Source organism: Dioscorea cayenensis, chromosome 19 (genome assembly GCF_009730915.1).
Source record: "Dioscorea cayenensis subsp. rotundata cultivar TDr96_F1 chromosome 19, TDr96_F1_v2_PseudoChromosome.rev07_lg8_w22 25.fasta, whole genome shotgun sequence".
NCBI lineage: Eukaryota > Viridiplantae > Streptophyta > Magnoliopsida > Dioscoreales > Dioscoreaceae > Dioscorea > Dioscorea cayenensis.
This window is the reverse complement of record NC_052489.1, coordinates 17914767-17931213: the sequence shown is the minus strand read 5'-3', so window position 1 is coordinate 17931213 and position 16447 is coordinate 17914767. Positions and strand designations below refer to the sequence as shown.

The window sequence follows — 16447 nt, the reverse complement described above, 5'->3', positions numbered from 1 at the left end:
TCAACAAGGCATAAGAAACATTACAAATACATGTCTTAATCCAGCTAATCCATCTACCAGGGAACCCCATTTTGGACATAGTAGCAAGAATTGCAGACCAACTCAGCGTGTCATAAGCCTTGGCTATATCTAGCTTAATCAACATCCTAGGGGGGGAAGCTTCATTATCAATAGAATGAGCCACTTCTTGAAGAGTTATGATGTTATCAAAGGGAGATCTACCATTCACAAAACCACACTGTTCTTTACCGATCAAATTAGGGAGGATCAATTTCAGACGATTAGCAAGAATTTTAGAGATAATCTTGTAGCAAACATTGCAAAGGGAAATTGGACGGTAATCAGCAGCAAACTTAGGATTAGGTTTTTTAGGAATTAAAGAAATAAATGTTTTACCCCAATTATTAGGCATGATTGAGTGACTGAAAAAAAACCTGACTGCTGAGAAGATGGCATCACCTATCTCATTCTAGTAAAAACGATAGAACTCTACGTTGAAACTGTCTGGACCAGGGCTCTTACCAGCAGGTAATGATTGCAAAGACTCAAATACTTCTTTTTTTGTTACTTCTTTGATAAGATCCTCACCTTCATTCTCTGAGATCTTCGGAAGATCATCCGGAAGCTCCATTGTAATCTCATGAACTTGCCTACTTTTTGGATCATTCCAAAGATCTGAGAAAAAATTCATAAGATTCCGACTAATACTCGGAATGTCAGTATACACATTACCATTCAAATCTGCAATATTAGTGATAGCATTGTAGTGATTGCGGTAGCGAACAGAATTAAAAAAGAAAGAGGAGTTAATATCACCATTTTGAACCCACATAAGTCTAGCCCTTTGGGCCCATTTAGTGTTGTTCTGTCTATGCAAAGCTGAAAGATTATTATACATAGCTGCAAGGGATTGAGGGGAGAAATCATCTGAAAGATAACAAAACATTTTAATAACTTGTTGATTTTGATGAATATTATGATTGTAATGGATGTTTTTATTTTGTGCTTTGTTAATTTTGTTAAATTTTTGTTGATTGTAATGGATGAATGTTATAATTGTAATAGATGTTTTATCTTGTGGTTTGTTGTTGTTTTTTTTTAAAAAAAATTTTGTTGATTTTAAATTTATAATAGTGTTTTTATTTAGAGATTTTGTAATTATTGTTGATTTTGTTAGGTTTTGAATATTATAATGGATGTTTTTTATTTTGTTAATTATTGCATGTTTTAATTTTTAATTTAGTTTTTTTATGAATTTATAATGAATGTTTCAATGTTTCATATATTATAACATTTATAAAAAAATAAAAATAAATTAATTATTTTTGATTTTTTTGGCAGGGCGCCCTGCCCAACCCATAACCCAAAAGCGGGTCGGGTCGGGTTGGCATTTTTTTCCGCCCGCCCGCCCTGCCAAATGGCGGGTTTTTGGCGGGCCGTGGGCCAGCCCGCCACAGCTCGTTTTGACAGCTCTACCTCCATCCCCATTCCTATCACTTTGATTTCTTTCAATTGGTATATGCAATTTAATAATGGAATATAACATCGGTGCTTATTTATAGTTGTTGAATTGAATAAATTTCATAAGAGTGTGCACTATTCTGGTGTAAATGTGTAAATAAATTAGTTGGATGGAGCATTTGTGTTTTTTAATCGAATAAAGCATTTGAATTTAAGTTTTTTTGCATTTATTTTTTTTATTTGCTTATTTTTTAAAAATAATTTTCGGGTGTAATTACGATAAAATAGTTATATCTGAGAATTAAGTATTTAAATATTAGTATTCAGGTAATTTAATAATAAAGATTGAGGTGATTTTTAAACAATAAATAAGCATCAATTTTTTTTTCCTTAGAATGCAGGCAAGTCACCCTATAGATAGGTATCTTAAATTCTCAATATTGTTTCAAAAGATAGTCAAACCTTTAATTTTTTAAATGGAAGTCAAGCCATCCAAACAAACTATTAGTCTTATTTTATTTTTTTAATGGACATTAGTATTTTAGTATATTTTTTTTGAATAATAAATGATATATATATATATATATATTTACAAAGTGGATAAGCCACACCAACATTTTTAGTTTATTAGTATCGAGTCTGTCATTGTCGTGAAAACGAATTCATACTTTAGCTCATACACAGTAGGGGAAAGGCATATGTGGATTGAGCTATTAACTTCTTCCTTACGCACACCTCAGGTGTAGCTTGTCTACATTCATAAAAAAAGTGGGATAAGTCATAACATGACATGTGACCTCACCCACGTACAAAGGGACTCAAATACTAATAAGCCAAGACACCTTCTTTGGTAGGAAAAATTAGGGTAAGTTCAAACATTCACTATTTTATTTAATTAAGTGTAAATTAAGTGTGAGATTAGTGGAATTTTTCCATATATATCAGATGGAATGAAAACATTTATTTGATTTCACGCATATAGTATCAATTAGAATTAAATATTTTAAAATTATGTTTTGGTGATAATATTTTTTCATTAATTTTTTTTAAAAATAATTATTAAAAGATATTTACTTCCTCGATTTTTTTAAATAGTATCATTTTATAATAACAACTCAATATTTATTTATTTTTTATATAATTTTACCATCCTTCAATTTTAAAATTATATAAATAAAAAAAAAACATATTTATAGTCTTAAAAAAATATGGTTCCATGAAAAGAATAGTTTAGTAATTTAATTCATTTTTATTCTAAAATTTTTAAAAATTTAACATTATCATTAATTCTTATGTGAGAAGTGAGATTATTAAACGACTTGAAATTTTAGAATGGGGGTGTATTTATAAAATTAAATTATTTTTTTGTCAACAAAAATTTAGAAGGTGTTCGGTTGTAAGTAATATTCACTTATCCTCAAATAGTATTATTCTCCAACCTAAAGCTTTCTAAATGTCTGCCATACTTTGTACAAATATTTAATTAATTTTTATATCTTTCACAAATTTCAAAAAATACATGATTTAATCAAACATAAAATCGATTAATTAAGAATGAAACAGTCTCGAAAAAGAAAAAAAGGAATATAAAAATTTGATTGTCTTTGTCTCCCCGGATTTAGAGGAGCCACTCTCACCATTTTCATCACTTCAATAATTATATTTATTTTTTTAAATAAAATAAAATTCATCGAGAAATTTTTAATTAAAATTTAACTATAAAATCTCTCAATAATAATAATAATAATAATAATAATAGTAATAATAAAATCCTAAAAACTAATATATACTAGTTTATTAATATAAATAAATTTATGTGTTTCAGGGACATGGGACGTGTCTGCTTTCTTTGCACGTACAGGCACGTGCCTGTTACACCCATGCAAAATGAGAGAAAACGGAACGTTAACGTTGGGAAACGATTCCGTGCCATATACCTGAACTCAAAGGGAAACGAGTTTAAATCCCAGCTCTTGGGACCCACCCAGTTGTATCCATCCATCTTTATAGATATAATAATAATATATATATTAATATAAATTTTTATATACAGAGAGTCTTTGAGAGCATCATGCACCGTACTACCCTGACAACGACCATTAAAAGATCTTTCAGACTCTCTCTCTCTCTCTCTTACACACGTCAGCAACTCACCATTAACGGTTCAGATCGTTCATCAGAGTCTCTAACGGCCCAGATTTTTCAGTATTTATTTTATTAATTAATTTATTTATGAATAAAGGTTAGCTTGGACGCTCTCTGTGGCTGGAAATCATCAAAAATTTTTTCTTTTTTAAAATTTAGAAAAAAAAATTAAAAAACAGAGGAGGAAAAAAGAGTGGGGGATCTCTTGGGTTGGGATTCAGATACCGTGATGGCGATCTCGCGGAACGAGAGCTTCTTGGAGCTCGGTTGAGAGAGCTCGGGGAGATGTCGACTTGGGTTTGGAGTACAGGAGGATGTGAGAGATCTGAATGCTCTTCAGTTTGAGCTTGATTTTGTTTTGTTTGGTGGTGATTTGGGGGTTTTTTTAGCTGGAATTCTTGATGCTGGAGTTTTGATTTGATGATGAAGCCTTCTACAGCTGGTTCTGGCCAGCAGCAGTCGCAAGAAGGTGTTGCTTCTCTTTAATCTTGCTTTTTGGGTGTTATTTTTGGTGGGGATGGAGTAATCTTGGGGGGTTTTGATTTGCAGGGGTGGAGAAGAGGTGCTTGAATTCGGAGCTTTGGCATGCTTGTGCTGGGCCTCTGGTGTGCTTGCCGAATGTCGGCACTCGGGTTGTGTATTTCCCTCAGGGTCATAGTGAGCAGGTGAGATCTCTGGAACTTTGTTTTTGGTGCTCTTAGTTTGAGATTTGGAGAGGTTTTGAAGGTAATGCTTGAAGTGGATTTTGTTGGATTGTGAAAAAGGTTGCTGCTTCGACGAACAAGGAGGTTGAGGGTCACATTCCCAACTATCCGAGCTTGCCTCCTCAGCTGATTTGCCAGCTCCACAATGTCACTATGCATGTCAGTTATTGGTGATCTTGTTTTGCTTTCTTTTGATTGGATGTTTTAATAGGGAGCGCATTGTGTGACTGTTGACTTGTGATTGTGTGTTATCAGGCGGATGTGGAGACTGATGAAGTCTACGCTCAGATGACTCTGCAGCCTCTGAGCCCTGTAAAAGTTTTGATTTTTATTCAGCAAGTTTATGATGCTTATGATTCTGTTGCTCGGTAGAAGTTATGGCAATGTTTTGCTTTGTGTGCAGCAAGAGCAGAAGGATAGTTACCTTCCGGTGGATATGGGTCTTCCGAGCAAGCAGCCAATGAATTATTTCTGCAAGACTCTGACAGCAAGTGACACTAGTACGCACGGAGGGTTTTCTGTTCCCCGTCGTGCAGCTGAGAAAGTGTTTCCTCCACTGGTTTGTCGATTATTAATTTATATGTTATTGGTTAAGTCTTCGTTGGTTTACCTTAGAGGTATTATAGCTTTTGGCTAATGATTTCACATTCTATTTGTCTGTAGGATTTCACTCAGACGCCTCCTGCGCAGGAGCTTATTGCTCGGGACCTTCATGATGTTGAATGGAAGTTTAGGCATATCTTTCGAGGTAAGTATCTCATTATGAACTTGAGACATTAATATAACGTGTACAAATATGTACAACGTCTATATTAATGACATGTACAAATTGAAAACTATCGTATAGCACATGTTTGAAGAGAAAGAAGTAGCAGTTATCTGTGGAACAAGTTTATTTTGGTTTAAGTGGTATTAATTTCTCCCTTCGGTTGTGGTATCTTTTCTACTTTCATGAGTTGGCATAAGTTGGAGTTCAATCAGAAGCCAGATGCTTGCCGCAAGCTCACATTATGATTTTATATTAAAACAGTAAAATGTTAACTTTACGATTTTAAATTAAAACAGTAAAATGGAAGCTGAACATGTTCTGGAGTTAGTCATTGGCATCACATTAATGGCGAACTGACATCAGTGTCTGGAAATAAAATCCAGACAGAAACACAAATGAGGCTCAACTAAGTCAACTTAAGACACAGGCGAATTCAGAATAGAGGGAATTAATGAGGAAGAATCAAGGTATTCTTGGATTCTGCAGTCATCTGTTGTCTGTCCTAATTATTATCATCTATAAGGTGGCATGATCCTTACAGAATAAGGGAGCATAAAAACTAGCAAGACTCAATGGGAGAACATAAGACTTCTGGAGAGCAATATTCACAAGAAAGGAGTTAGTGAGAAAATTCAGAGTATTTGAAGATAATAGATCATTAAAACCTAACATTTTGATGTTTTGAGATAATTAATAATAGCAAAGAATCCATTTGATCACTAGAGTTTCATGAAGCTGAAAGGTGATACTGGCAATAGTGCACTGAAGTATATAGGCTGCTTGTAGAGTTTGATGCTTGCATCCATGATAAGGTGCTGACAGATGTTTTCACCAGCTTATAAGGCTGATGATGTCTCATCAGCGAAGCAATTGTATCAATTAATGAAGTTTCTATCTATGATGCATTGAGCCAATAAGGATAGGGTTTCCTTGTAGAATGAGTTCTAGAGGTAGTGTCAGAATATTTCTGTTTAGTGCAAATCCAAGTGTGATTGGTTTTTCTAAAACTTGATGAGATACTAACTTACAAGTAGTCTTTTTTATAGGTTCTCAGTATGTGAGTGATATTCCTCAAGGTGTCGATTAACTATTTTAACTCAAGAGATCTTCATTGTGATAACTTTGCATACAGGAAAGCTTGATAGTGTGCTGCCTTAATGCATGTGTAATTTAGTAAATTTTTTATTGATAGGAACAGAAAATGAGACCCATGAGGCAATATGTCCACTCTAGAATGATTTTGTTTGCTTCTGCCACCTTTACTTGGTGATTTGCAGAAAATAATAAATAATGCTTGGTTCTCGTAACAAAGCTTTCCATATTGTTGTGTAAAGTATCTTTGACATGAAATCTTTGAGCAATCATTAAGGAAGATGAAAAGCAATAAATTAAGTATAAAGGGGGCAAATGTACAATATTGTAAATGGTGCTAATTATCCAGGGCCTTGGAATTAGCTAACGGGTAGTTGTAAGTTTCTCTTATATTAGATTTCTCTCAATGGCCTCTATGACAGTCACTTGACTCACTTCTGCTTTTTTCAGACTACATAATTTGGCCTGCCATCATACTTAAAATTTTTTTTTATCATATGTTCCTAACAATCAACTTATACAGAAGAAACCACAGGTTAATATTGGAAAAATGCAAAATATGTTGAGGAGGTTGTGATAAAACCAAGACGATGTTGTCTATTCCAGTTTTGAACTCTTTAGTGTGCATGCAGTAGGAAATCGAGAAGAGTACTAAACAATGATCAGTGCCTAGACTATAAAGCAATAAATTTATTATGAACAAGGATAACATGGTTCACGTATAGGAGAAGATTCTAAGAAGTGTGTTTGTAAGAGTGTTGGCTAACTTTTATCATTCCTGCTATGGCAGTGTAATGGCTTAAGGCTTGTGAAGCAACCAAATACAAAGCAGTTAGGCATGCTATGGTATGGTATACTATAACCCTGGCTTCATACAAGGAATGGTGCAGGAAGCCCTAGAAATAGCCACCTTTTAGGTTTTAAAATGGTTCATTAATTAGTTAAATCCTCTTGCTAAAATCTGAGGTGGTGTTAAGAAGTGAGAACCAGTCCATTTATTACGTTCAAGGCACAAGCTGGACACATGCAAGGGGAACAAAATGAACAAGAAAACATCAGGGAATGCCATTATAAAAGCTAAAAAGGTTAGGCTTATTGGTTTAACCAGTTCAGTTAGATATGGTTTTATGCTGAAAACTTTTGCCAAAATCTTATACTACACAAGGGGATCCAGATGGAAAGGGGTTAATCTAGATTCCTTTGATGACACATGCAAGTTGATAATCTATTTGATGTTGTGCCTGAAAAGATTAAGAATGATTTAAAGCCTTCTTGTGGATGGTGTTATTGAAGTTAATTCATTAGATGATCTAAGTTCCAAGGGAAAAGGTTTGTCATGTGTTGTTAAATTCTTATGAAGGTGGGCTCAATTATGTCATTTTAAGTAGGATTCTCAAGGCATGATTGATATTTGCTTCTTTGTAGGTTAAAGTAGCAAGCCTCTAGGAGGGTCACATGATTTATTATCAGCTAATGACAATCCATTTGAAGGGTGATATATATTGATTTGTGAGGTTAATTCTTTTAGGTAATGAATGTCTAGTGGATGCATGTGAAAGTCTTGTTGGAATGATGATGTTCATCTGAAAGGGTAGCTGGCAGTTAAGAATTTCCGTTTCTTTTCCTTTGATAACTTGTAAGAGTGACCAAATGAGAATCTAATAATACATTGTAGCTTCAACTCAAAACACACACATGCTGCTTGCTGCAAAGGATTTAAATATTGTAAAGATCTATGCAAAGAATGCCACCTGTGGTTGGATTTCCTAGAGTTCTATTCCCTCTCAAAACTTGTTTGCATTTAAAATCTGTGTTAAATGGAGAGCTACATGATACTATACTTTGTAAGTTTTCAGAATTAATGTGTAAGTATTGTTCTCTAATGCAACCTTCACAGATTTGTATGCTATGTTGCTTTTGTTGCTGATTATTATTCTCCACACATGGAATATGGAAGACTATAGTTTAAAATAAGTCCTTGTTGCAGGTCAGCCTAAAAGGCATCTTCTCACCACAGGGTGGAGTGTCTTTGTCAGTGCTAAGAGACTTGTTGCTGGTGATTCAGTTCTTTTTATTTGGTGATTCTCCAGTTCCTGTTGAATGTGTTGTATTAAATTAAATCTTTTGTCATGCATGGTTTTACATTACATACTTTTTTGATTGTTAGGAATGAAAAGAATCAGCTTCTTCTGGGAATTAGACGTGCTAGCCGCCCTCAAACTGTGATGCCTTCTTCGGTTCTATCAAGTGATAGCATGCATATAGGACTTCTAGCTGCAGCTGCTCATGCTGCTGCTACAAATAGCCGGTTCACCATCTTTTATAATCCAAGGTGGTTATAAGATTCATGTTTATCTATGCCAGACGTTTATCTGTGTAAAGCATTAATGTTTTGCTTGAAACTCAAATTTGTAGGGCAAGCCCATCTGAGTTTGTGATTCCTCTTTCAAAGTATGTTAAGGCCGTCTTTCACACTCGTGTATCAGTTGGCATGCGTTTCCGTATGCTTTTTGAGACCGAGGAGTCGAGTGTGCGCAGGTCATTTTTCATTGCCCGACCATCATACATGACTGAGAAATTATTTGTTTGTCTTACTTTGTTTGTTGACGATCCTCAAATATGGATACCACTGTTTTTACAAAACATAGGCGTATCAGTAATTTTTCTTTTGGCTGCTTATAGATTAACTGGTTCAATCACATTATATTTTGTTAATTAGCTTTGTTTTCTTTTAAATAAGACAGCAGTTTGAATTAAATTTATGTTTAATTTAGGTACATGGGGACTATAACAGGCTTAAGTGATTTAGATCCTGTTCGTTGGCCAAATTCTCATTGGAGGTCAGTTAAGGTAAAGCACTTGTGGAAACAATTTGATAAATATTATATCTCCCAAATGCTATTATGGCACTTTGATATGTTTGTTATAATTCTATCTTGTGGTTTAAAACCTTTAGAAGGAGCTTATTTTTATTTATCATTGAAGTTCAGCTTAAACAATTAAAAATTGTTTATGCTTAGAAACCCTATGCCATGGTTTTTGAAGCTACTGTCCTTTGGAAAAATCTTACCTACCTTCTTCTTTTTCTTTTTATAGTATGTGAATTATAGATTACCATCATTTTGGATCTGTACATGAGTGATATAGTTTGAATCTTCAGTACAATTGTTTATACTATGTTGACTTTATACTCAACCCTTTTTACGTTTTGGGATTTTGAGTGTTGATTCTGTTTGTGTAGTCATCCCATTTTTTTTTGTAGATCTAGCCTACTACAGTTACATGTTGGTTGATCCCTGCCTGGTGTTAGCAACCATATTGTGGTGGTTCAGATAGTGTATAATTTAGATACAAAGCTGTGTTCACTAGTCATTCTTTGTCCATCTTTCGATGAGACATTAGGTTTTTTTAGTTATGCTTTATTCCCCATCCTGATTTTGATTTGGGATCATGTAATCAAGGTTCTTATTAAAACCTTGTAATTTGATCGAGATGTGCCCGTTGTTTTTTAGTCAGACATGTTATTTGTGATCTTATGGACCTAATTCCTATGTTTCTATAACACAGCAAACCCACCACCTCATGGTCTAGACCTTTTTGATCATTCAGTATGTTTGAAATAAAAAAATACCAGTTGTTTTGGTAAGTCATTATAAACATCTCACTAAAGATGTCCATGTCGCCATATAATTCAGACTGTGATCAGTGCATCTCCTTTTCTGCTTATTTGGGGAGCAACATTTCCTTGTAACCGTCAAAAAGTAATGGAAAGTGAAAATGGTACTGCCACATATATACTGAGGGCCAAGTTCTTTTTTGAGGCAGTTTTTGGTAATGTTATCTGGGATTAGTTGGAACATAACCCTGAATAATGCATACCACGAAATGAGCATACAGAAGGCAATCATCAGTGCCTGCAGGGCATGAGTTTACTGAATACAATTAAAATGAACAAAGATAAGCTGCTTTCCACTCCATGCTTGCCTAGAAATAAATGACAGGAGTAGATTCACTTAAGTGCTACTTACTTTTTAGGGACTTAGAATTTTTTTCTCCATAATTTCTTATTTCCATGACTCCTTGCTTTAAATTAGTCTCTAATATGGAAGATCACTCAAGGCTTGAATTTCGTTCGTTTTCTTCAAGATTACTTTTTGTGATGCTTCAAGTCATAATATAAAATGCCAATATATAGTCAATTCTATGTGAATGTTTGAGAATGTGCTTCGAATTTGAAATAGATTTTCTTTCTATGACTGCAGGTTGGCTGGGATGAATCAACAGCAGGGGAAAGGCAACCTAGAGTTTCATTGTGGGAGATTGAGCCTTTGACGACATTTCCCATGTATCCATCATTATTCCCTCTCAGGCTTAAGCGACCATGGCATCCTGCAGTTCCCTCTTACTTGGGTATATTTTCTATAAATCTAATCCTCTATGGTTTTATCCAATTATGCCCACTTTTCTTTGAATTTGATTGATGAGTTTTTCATTTGAATAATTATTTTTTAAATTTTTGAGTACCGTTCAGTTTTAGTTTTGTCTGTCATTATGTGTCATCACAATTTTCTGACCAAAACTCTGGAATATATATCTTCTGTAAGTCATTATTTTTATTACAATCGATGCTAAGCTCACATGCCAACCACTATAGTCCGACAATTTTCACATCTTAGTGAATTTTTCATCTCTGATGGAGATAGTTAGCATCATAGAGGTGCTTGTTTTCTATTGTATTTTTAACATATTTGAACACCATTTTGAGCTCTATATATTAGCACTTGTGCTAAGGTGTATAAGATTTAGTGTGGCCACCGGAATAGGTATTTTTTGAGTACCATTCAGTTTTAGTTTGTCTGTCATTATGTGTCATCACAATTTTCTGACCAAAACTCTGGAATATATATCTTCTGTAAGTCATTATTTTTATTACAATTGATGCTAAGCTCACATGCCAACCACTATAGTCCGACAATTTTCACATCTTAGTGAATTTTTCATCTCTGATGGAGATAGTTAGCATCATAGAGGTGCTTGTTTTCTATTGTTTTTTTAATATATTTGAACACCATTGTGAGCTCTATATATTAGCACTTGTGCTAAGGTGTATAAGATTTAGTGTGGCCACCGGAATAGGTAATTACAAACTTGATTTGTTATTGAAAATGGTATATGGTTTTCATTGACTGTGGTGAGCAAAAAGATACCAGTGCCTTAAGAGAAAGTGGTGATATATTCTTATTATCTATGCTTGAATATAGTCAAATTGGCACCTTATGGATCGTACTGCTTATAAAAATGTTGAGAATATTAGCTCTGGCCAAAGTTGAGGACACTGATGTTTGTGTTGGGAGGAGTTAAAAGATGATCCAGGAAAAGGGTCATTAGAGCTAGTTTAGTGGATTGAACCAAAGGACATATTAATTGATAAATGACTTACTGATATTTTCACATCTATCTCAATCCAAAGAGGACAGCATGGGGGAGAGTTGAAGGATGATCCTGGAAAAGGGTTATTAGAGCTAGTTTAGTGGGTTGAACCAAGGGACATGTAAATGTATAAATGACTTTAGTTCTGTTTTCACATCTTTCTTGATCCAAAGAGGACAGTGTGGAGAAAAATCATATAATTATTATCCAAGATTATCTTTGTTGTGGCAAAGTGACCAAAATATAGCTTGTTGAAATGGGACGGGAACCAGTCTTCTTCGGTGGATGCACATTCTTAAGATGGATAATATAGTATGATTTAGGGGATGAATCAAGTAGATGGGAGATTATACTCTTAAGTATAAGTGTAGTGGTGTAGACTGTTATGATGTCAACTTTTGCCTAGTATCAGAAATTTAGGCTTGTGATGATACATCACTATCTGTCTACATTCAGATCTTGTGAGGATAATGTTGTTGATAACTTGTTGTCTTGGCAAAGTGCAAATATTTGATCAGCTGTGAGCTGATATGAAATGATAATAATGAAAGATGATTGAAGGAAAGACATTGAAGTTTTAAATGGGACTTCTGCTATTAACATCCTTCACCCTTTTCATTACAAAAGGCTATCTTCTAACTATTTGATAGGAACCCTTCCTCTTGGAATATCAGTCGCAGGAAAAAACTGTTATTGTTGTTCTTCACCGTTTCAAAGGGATTTTGCTGAAGGATTTCTTTAACAATTTGATGTTTCCATTTTATCAAATTATTGTAATTTACAACTGTATTTCCCTAAATCTCCTCCATTGCCTTCATCACCACTTCTATATTTGCCATGTCCTCTGCCTCCATCACCATTAGCTCCATCTTTTACCATTCCCTAAATAGCTTTCCAAAATTCCTATCTTCTGGACATGCACGCAGACATACCACACTTGACCAGTATATGAATCTTTTCTCCTAGTGCCTAATCATTGATGTTAAATGTCAGTATTATTAATGCAAAAAAGCCTTGCATACTCATAGCACTATCTTTGTAACTGATATTACCAGACAACAAAGATGATGAGAATGCTTACATGTGGCTGCGGAGCGATGCTGGAGAGCAAGGGTTTCAGTCTCTGAATTTTCAGTCATTTGGCATGGCCTCTTGGGTTCAACCAAGGCTTGACCCTGTACTTTTTGGAAATGAGCGTGATCAGTACCAAGCAATGACTGCTGCAGCCTTGCAGGATATGAAAGGAGGGAATTATCTGAAGGAGCAATATCTGAACTTCCAGCAGCCTTTCCAAATTCCACAGCAGGCCTGCAGAAGCACCCAATTTTTGCAGCAGCATATTGTTCCACAAACTCAGGCTCAGCAGATTGTGAATTCTCAGGCACAGTGCATACCAGAAAATCAGTCTCATTATGTTCCACATCAGCAATTGCATGTGCCATCTGATGGGCAACAAAACCCACAGGTTCCATCACTGCAATGTTATGCAGAATCATTTGAGAATGCCAACAATCACATGATGCAGCAGCAAGCACCTTTGCTGTCTTCATTGGGCCAGAAAATAACATTTCCTGATACACTGGCTAACTTCTCAACTAATTTAGCACCCACATCTCTTCAGAATATGATAGAATCTGCTTCCACTCAAGGAAGTGCAAATCTTCTGAATTTTTCTAGAGTTGGTCAGCCCATGATGAGTGACCAACGCCTGCAACCATGGGATGCAAAGTACACACTATCTCATATCGCTCACCTTGGCAGTGCCAACTTGCTACCACCATTTCCTGGTAAAGATGGTTCTGTGGAACCTGAAAATTGTACGGCAGACTCACAGAATCACACCTTATTTGGTGTTAGCATAGATTCATCCTCTCTCCTCTCCAATGCGGTTCCTAGTCTAAATAGTGCTAATGCTGTAGATGATGTTTCTCCAGCGCCATACAGTGCTTCTTGTGTTCAGAATTCTCTATATGGTTGCTTGGATGAGTCATCTGGTATGCTGCAAAACACTGGAGAGGCTGATCAGCAAACCAAAACATTTGTGAAGGTGATTCTCACAATGAGATCTGCTTAAACGACTTTTAACAAAGGCATGTTATAATTGTATCTATATATTTTCTCAGGTTTACAAATCAGGATCAGTTGGGAGGTCACTGGACATCACCCGATTCAGCAATTACGAAGAACTTCGTGAAGAGCTGGGTCAGATGTTTGGTATTGAGGGTGAATTGGAAGACCCTCTAAGATCAGGCTGGCAGCTTGTATTTGTTGACAGGGAGAATGATGTTCTTCTCCTTGGCGACGACCCATGGGAGTAAGAAAGTTCCAATTCCCTACGAGTGTATTTGCTTTATTAGTTGTATTTATTCAGATAATTTGTGGTTATCATAGTCTTTCTGAAGCTATCAATTAGCCTAGGTTGTTTCAAGTGTGATTTCCTCCTTTTTTGGCTGGCTGCCATGCTAACTAAATTGCTTAGCAATTGTCTAACCTTCTATCAAGCTTATAACTGACAAAAACTTTATGTCGTGGAGTCATATTCAATATCTAGTCTTTTAAGAGTTTTTGACATGTTGGTCATGTCTGTGTTACTAGATTTGAGCAACTTGACTTAATTGTTCTTTGCAGTTAATCAAATTCCCTTTTTGTGCATGAGCTAATATAGGAAAAGTTGTTTATTTATTTATTTATTTTTTCCCAAAAATTTAGTAATTAGTTAATAGTATGTTTTCTCCAACATTTGGTAAGAGTAATATATTGTAAACAAGATCTCTAACATGAGCACAACCAGAGGCGCTATGAATTCTTGATAAGTCTGTTTTGCATGCTTACATCACATTCCATTTATGTAATTTTTGATGTTGACAATTCACGTAGTTTTCATATCTCAAAATGGCTGTTTTTGTAATCGACAAATTTGATAATTTTATTTTTGTTTATCTGCTTGAGCTCTTAAAAAATTGGAATGCCTTGTAGCTTGACTTTTGCACTTCGATTCTTGATTGCAGTCTAACTGGGGGAGTTACTGTCCTCAACATTTTAATGAAATTGGAAATATCTTGTACCATGCTTTAGGAAAACATCTAACAATTGATAGTAGAAGTTAAGATTGATGTGGCTGCGATCATGGAGATTAGTCACTTGATCACATCTTATTATTCCATCTTCTGTGCTAGGATTGTGAAGATTTTTGTCTGTTTATATATCTGTTTGTATGATAGATCCAGTATTTCTTGTGTTTCAGTTGTTTTTTCCTATATCAATTCTCTTGGAACTTAAGTTGCCTGCTCACAGAAATTCTTGTCCACCTGATTTGCCAAATGCAGGGCATTCCTGAACAATGTGTGGTGTATTAAGATACTTTCCCCCGAGGATGTGCTAAAAATGGGGAAGCAGGGAGTAAAATCTTTCTGTTGATGAGTTTGAAACCAAAAAGGCTGGAAAAAGGTAAGTTGTAGGAACATGTATGCTTGTTTCTCTATTCACCTCATGGTTGTAATGCTAAAAGTAGACTAGTTACTTTTGACTTTTGTTTTTTGGTGAGATGGTGATTTGTTACCTGTGCTAAGATAGAAGCTTATAGTTCACTAGAAAATCTTGACTTTAGGTAAAGAATGTTAGTGATCCTTGCTTTATTGAAGTGATCTTTTTCTTTAAATTTAACTGAAAAAACTGTTTTACCTATCTAAGATCACATCAATATTCTTCAATTGCTATGTATAATGGAGATGTGATTGTCCTCTGTGGAATAATGTTGATAGAAAGAATATTTGTAGTTTGTGCTCATCCAGAGAGCATCAGGGGAATGACTCATTTCTTTTGTAAGATAATCAGGAAGAGATGGAAGAAGGAACAATTTCTGAAAACTCATATAAAAATAGTTTTATATTTTATATTTTAAGCCAAGCTGACAGATGTACTCATTTAAGCAAACCATGCAAGTTGATTTAAGTCACCTGTGCCCTCCTATATGCTTTGAAAGCAAACTTATTTTGAACTTTCCTATGATATAGAAATGTCAGTTATATTTTAGTTTCTCTGTTTGATACCTTCTTTGTTTTTATCTCTCTTTTTGTATGTAAAATCTGACCTGACCTTTTTACTGCTGGATCCACCTCCATTTGAACACATTTACCTACTTCTTTGAATTGATGAAGCATCTGTGGAGGTTTGCTTGTTATTTTGAAGGAAAACTATTCATTAAATGGGGTACCTTTATTAACAGACAAAATATGAGATTCATGGATTTTTTAAGTACTCATAGTGGTTCTCATTATCAGAATGTGTAGTCCTAGTTGGATTTTAATATAAGTTTTACTATTTTGTCTATATGACTTGTATTGTTTTTTTGTAGACTTACCTTGTGACCTCAAGAATGCCAAGAATGCCCCCATGGTGATGACCATCGTATCAGTTTTTACCGGTGAATCTCAGCAGTTGAATCTGCAAATTCACTTAGACACTCATGAGAAGTAAAATAACTTTTGTCAGTTGTTACTTTGTTTTGAATGTTATCTGACTATCTGCAGGATTTGCGTCTAAATTAACTGTTGGACTCGATGCTAAGTGCTCTCAGTTAGTGAAGCACCTATCAAATATGTATGGCTGTTAGGACCTTAATACTTAAGTTATTATGATTATTTTGCATTGTAGACCCACTATCATGGTCATGTCTGCTTGATTGTGTTTCATTCATCTGTTGAATCAAAATTATCATCAGCGTAGTTAGTGAGAAATTATGCTCCTCAAAGCAGCTTGATTGCAAGATTAGGATGTTGGAATTGGGTATGCGCTGTTATGTTCTCTCTTCTTTTCCTTACGCCCAATCACTTCGGATAATGCTTGC

At 34.9% G+C, this 16447-nt stretch overlaps 1 protein-coding gene across 1 annotated transcript; it reads left to right on the top strand.

The window, feature by feature from the left end:
• Nucleotides 1-3741: 3741 nt before the first annotated feature.
• LOC120283352 (auxin response factor 12-like) lies at nucleotides 3742-16259 on the top strand. The gene is made up of 15 exons (XM_039290011.1): nucleotides 3742-4075; nucleotides 4156-4271; nucleotides 4371-4469; nucleotides 4566-4622; nucleotides 4714-4869; nucleotides 4974-5058; nucleotides 8159-8249; nucleotides 8339-8503; nucleotides 8587-8709; nucleotides 8946-9021; nucleotides 10434-10581; nucleotides 12657-13648; nucleotides 13725-13915; nucleotides 14928-15048; nucleotides 15956-16259. Exons 1-14 carry the CDS (start codon nucleotides 4027-4029, stop codon nucleotides 15016-15018), a joined length of 2439 nt encoding a protein of 812 aa, XP_039145945.1. The 5' UTR covers nucleotides 3742-4026; the 3' UTR covers nucleotides 15019-15048; nucleotides 15956-16259.
• The last annotated feature ends 188 nt before the right edge of the window (nucleotides 16260-16447 follow it).

Bases quoted from the DNA above. Each gene is read 5' to 3' on its own strand.
- LOC120283352 (XM_039290011.1), top strand. From the start codon at position 4,027: ATGATGAAGCCTTCTACAGCTGGTTCTGGCCAGCAGCAGTCGCAAGAA. The intron at 4,623-4,713 runs GTAAAAGTTTTG...CTTTGTGTGCAG, and splicing joins CTCTGCAGCCTCTGAGCCCT to CAAGAGCAGAAGGATAGTTA. The intron at 9,022-10,433 runs GTAAAGCACTTG...CTATGACTGCAG, and splicing joins CTCATTGGAGGTCAGTTAAG to GTTGGCTGGGATGAATCAAC.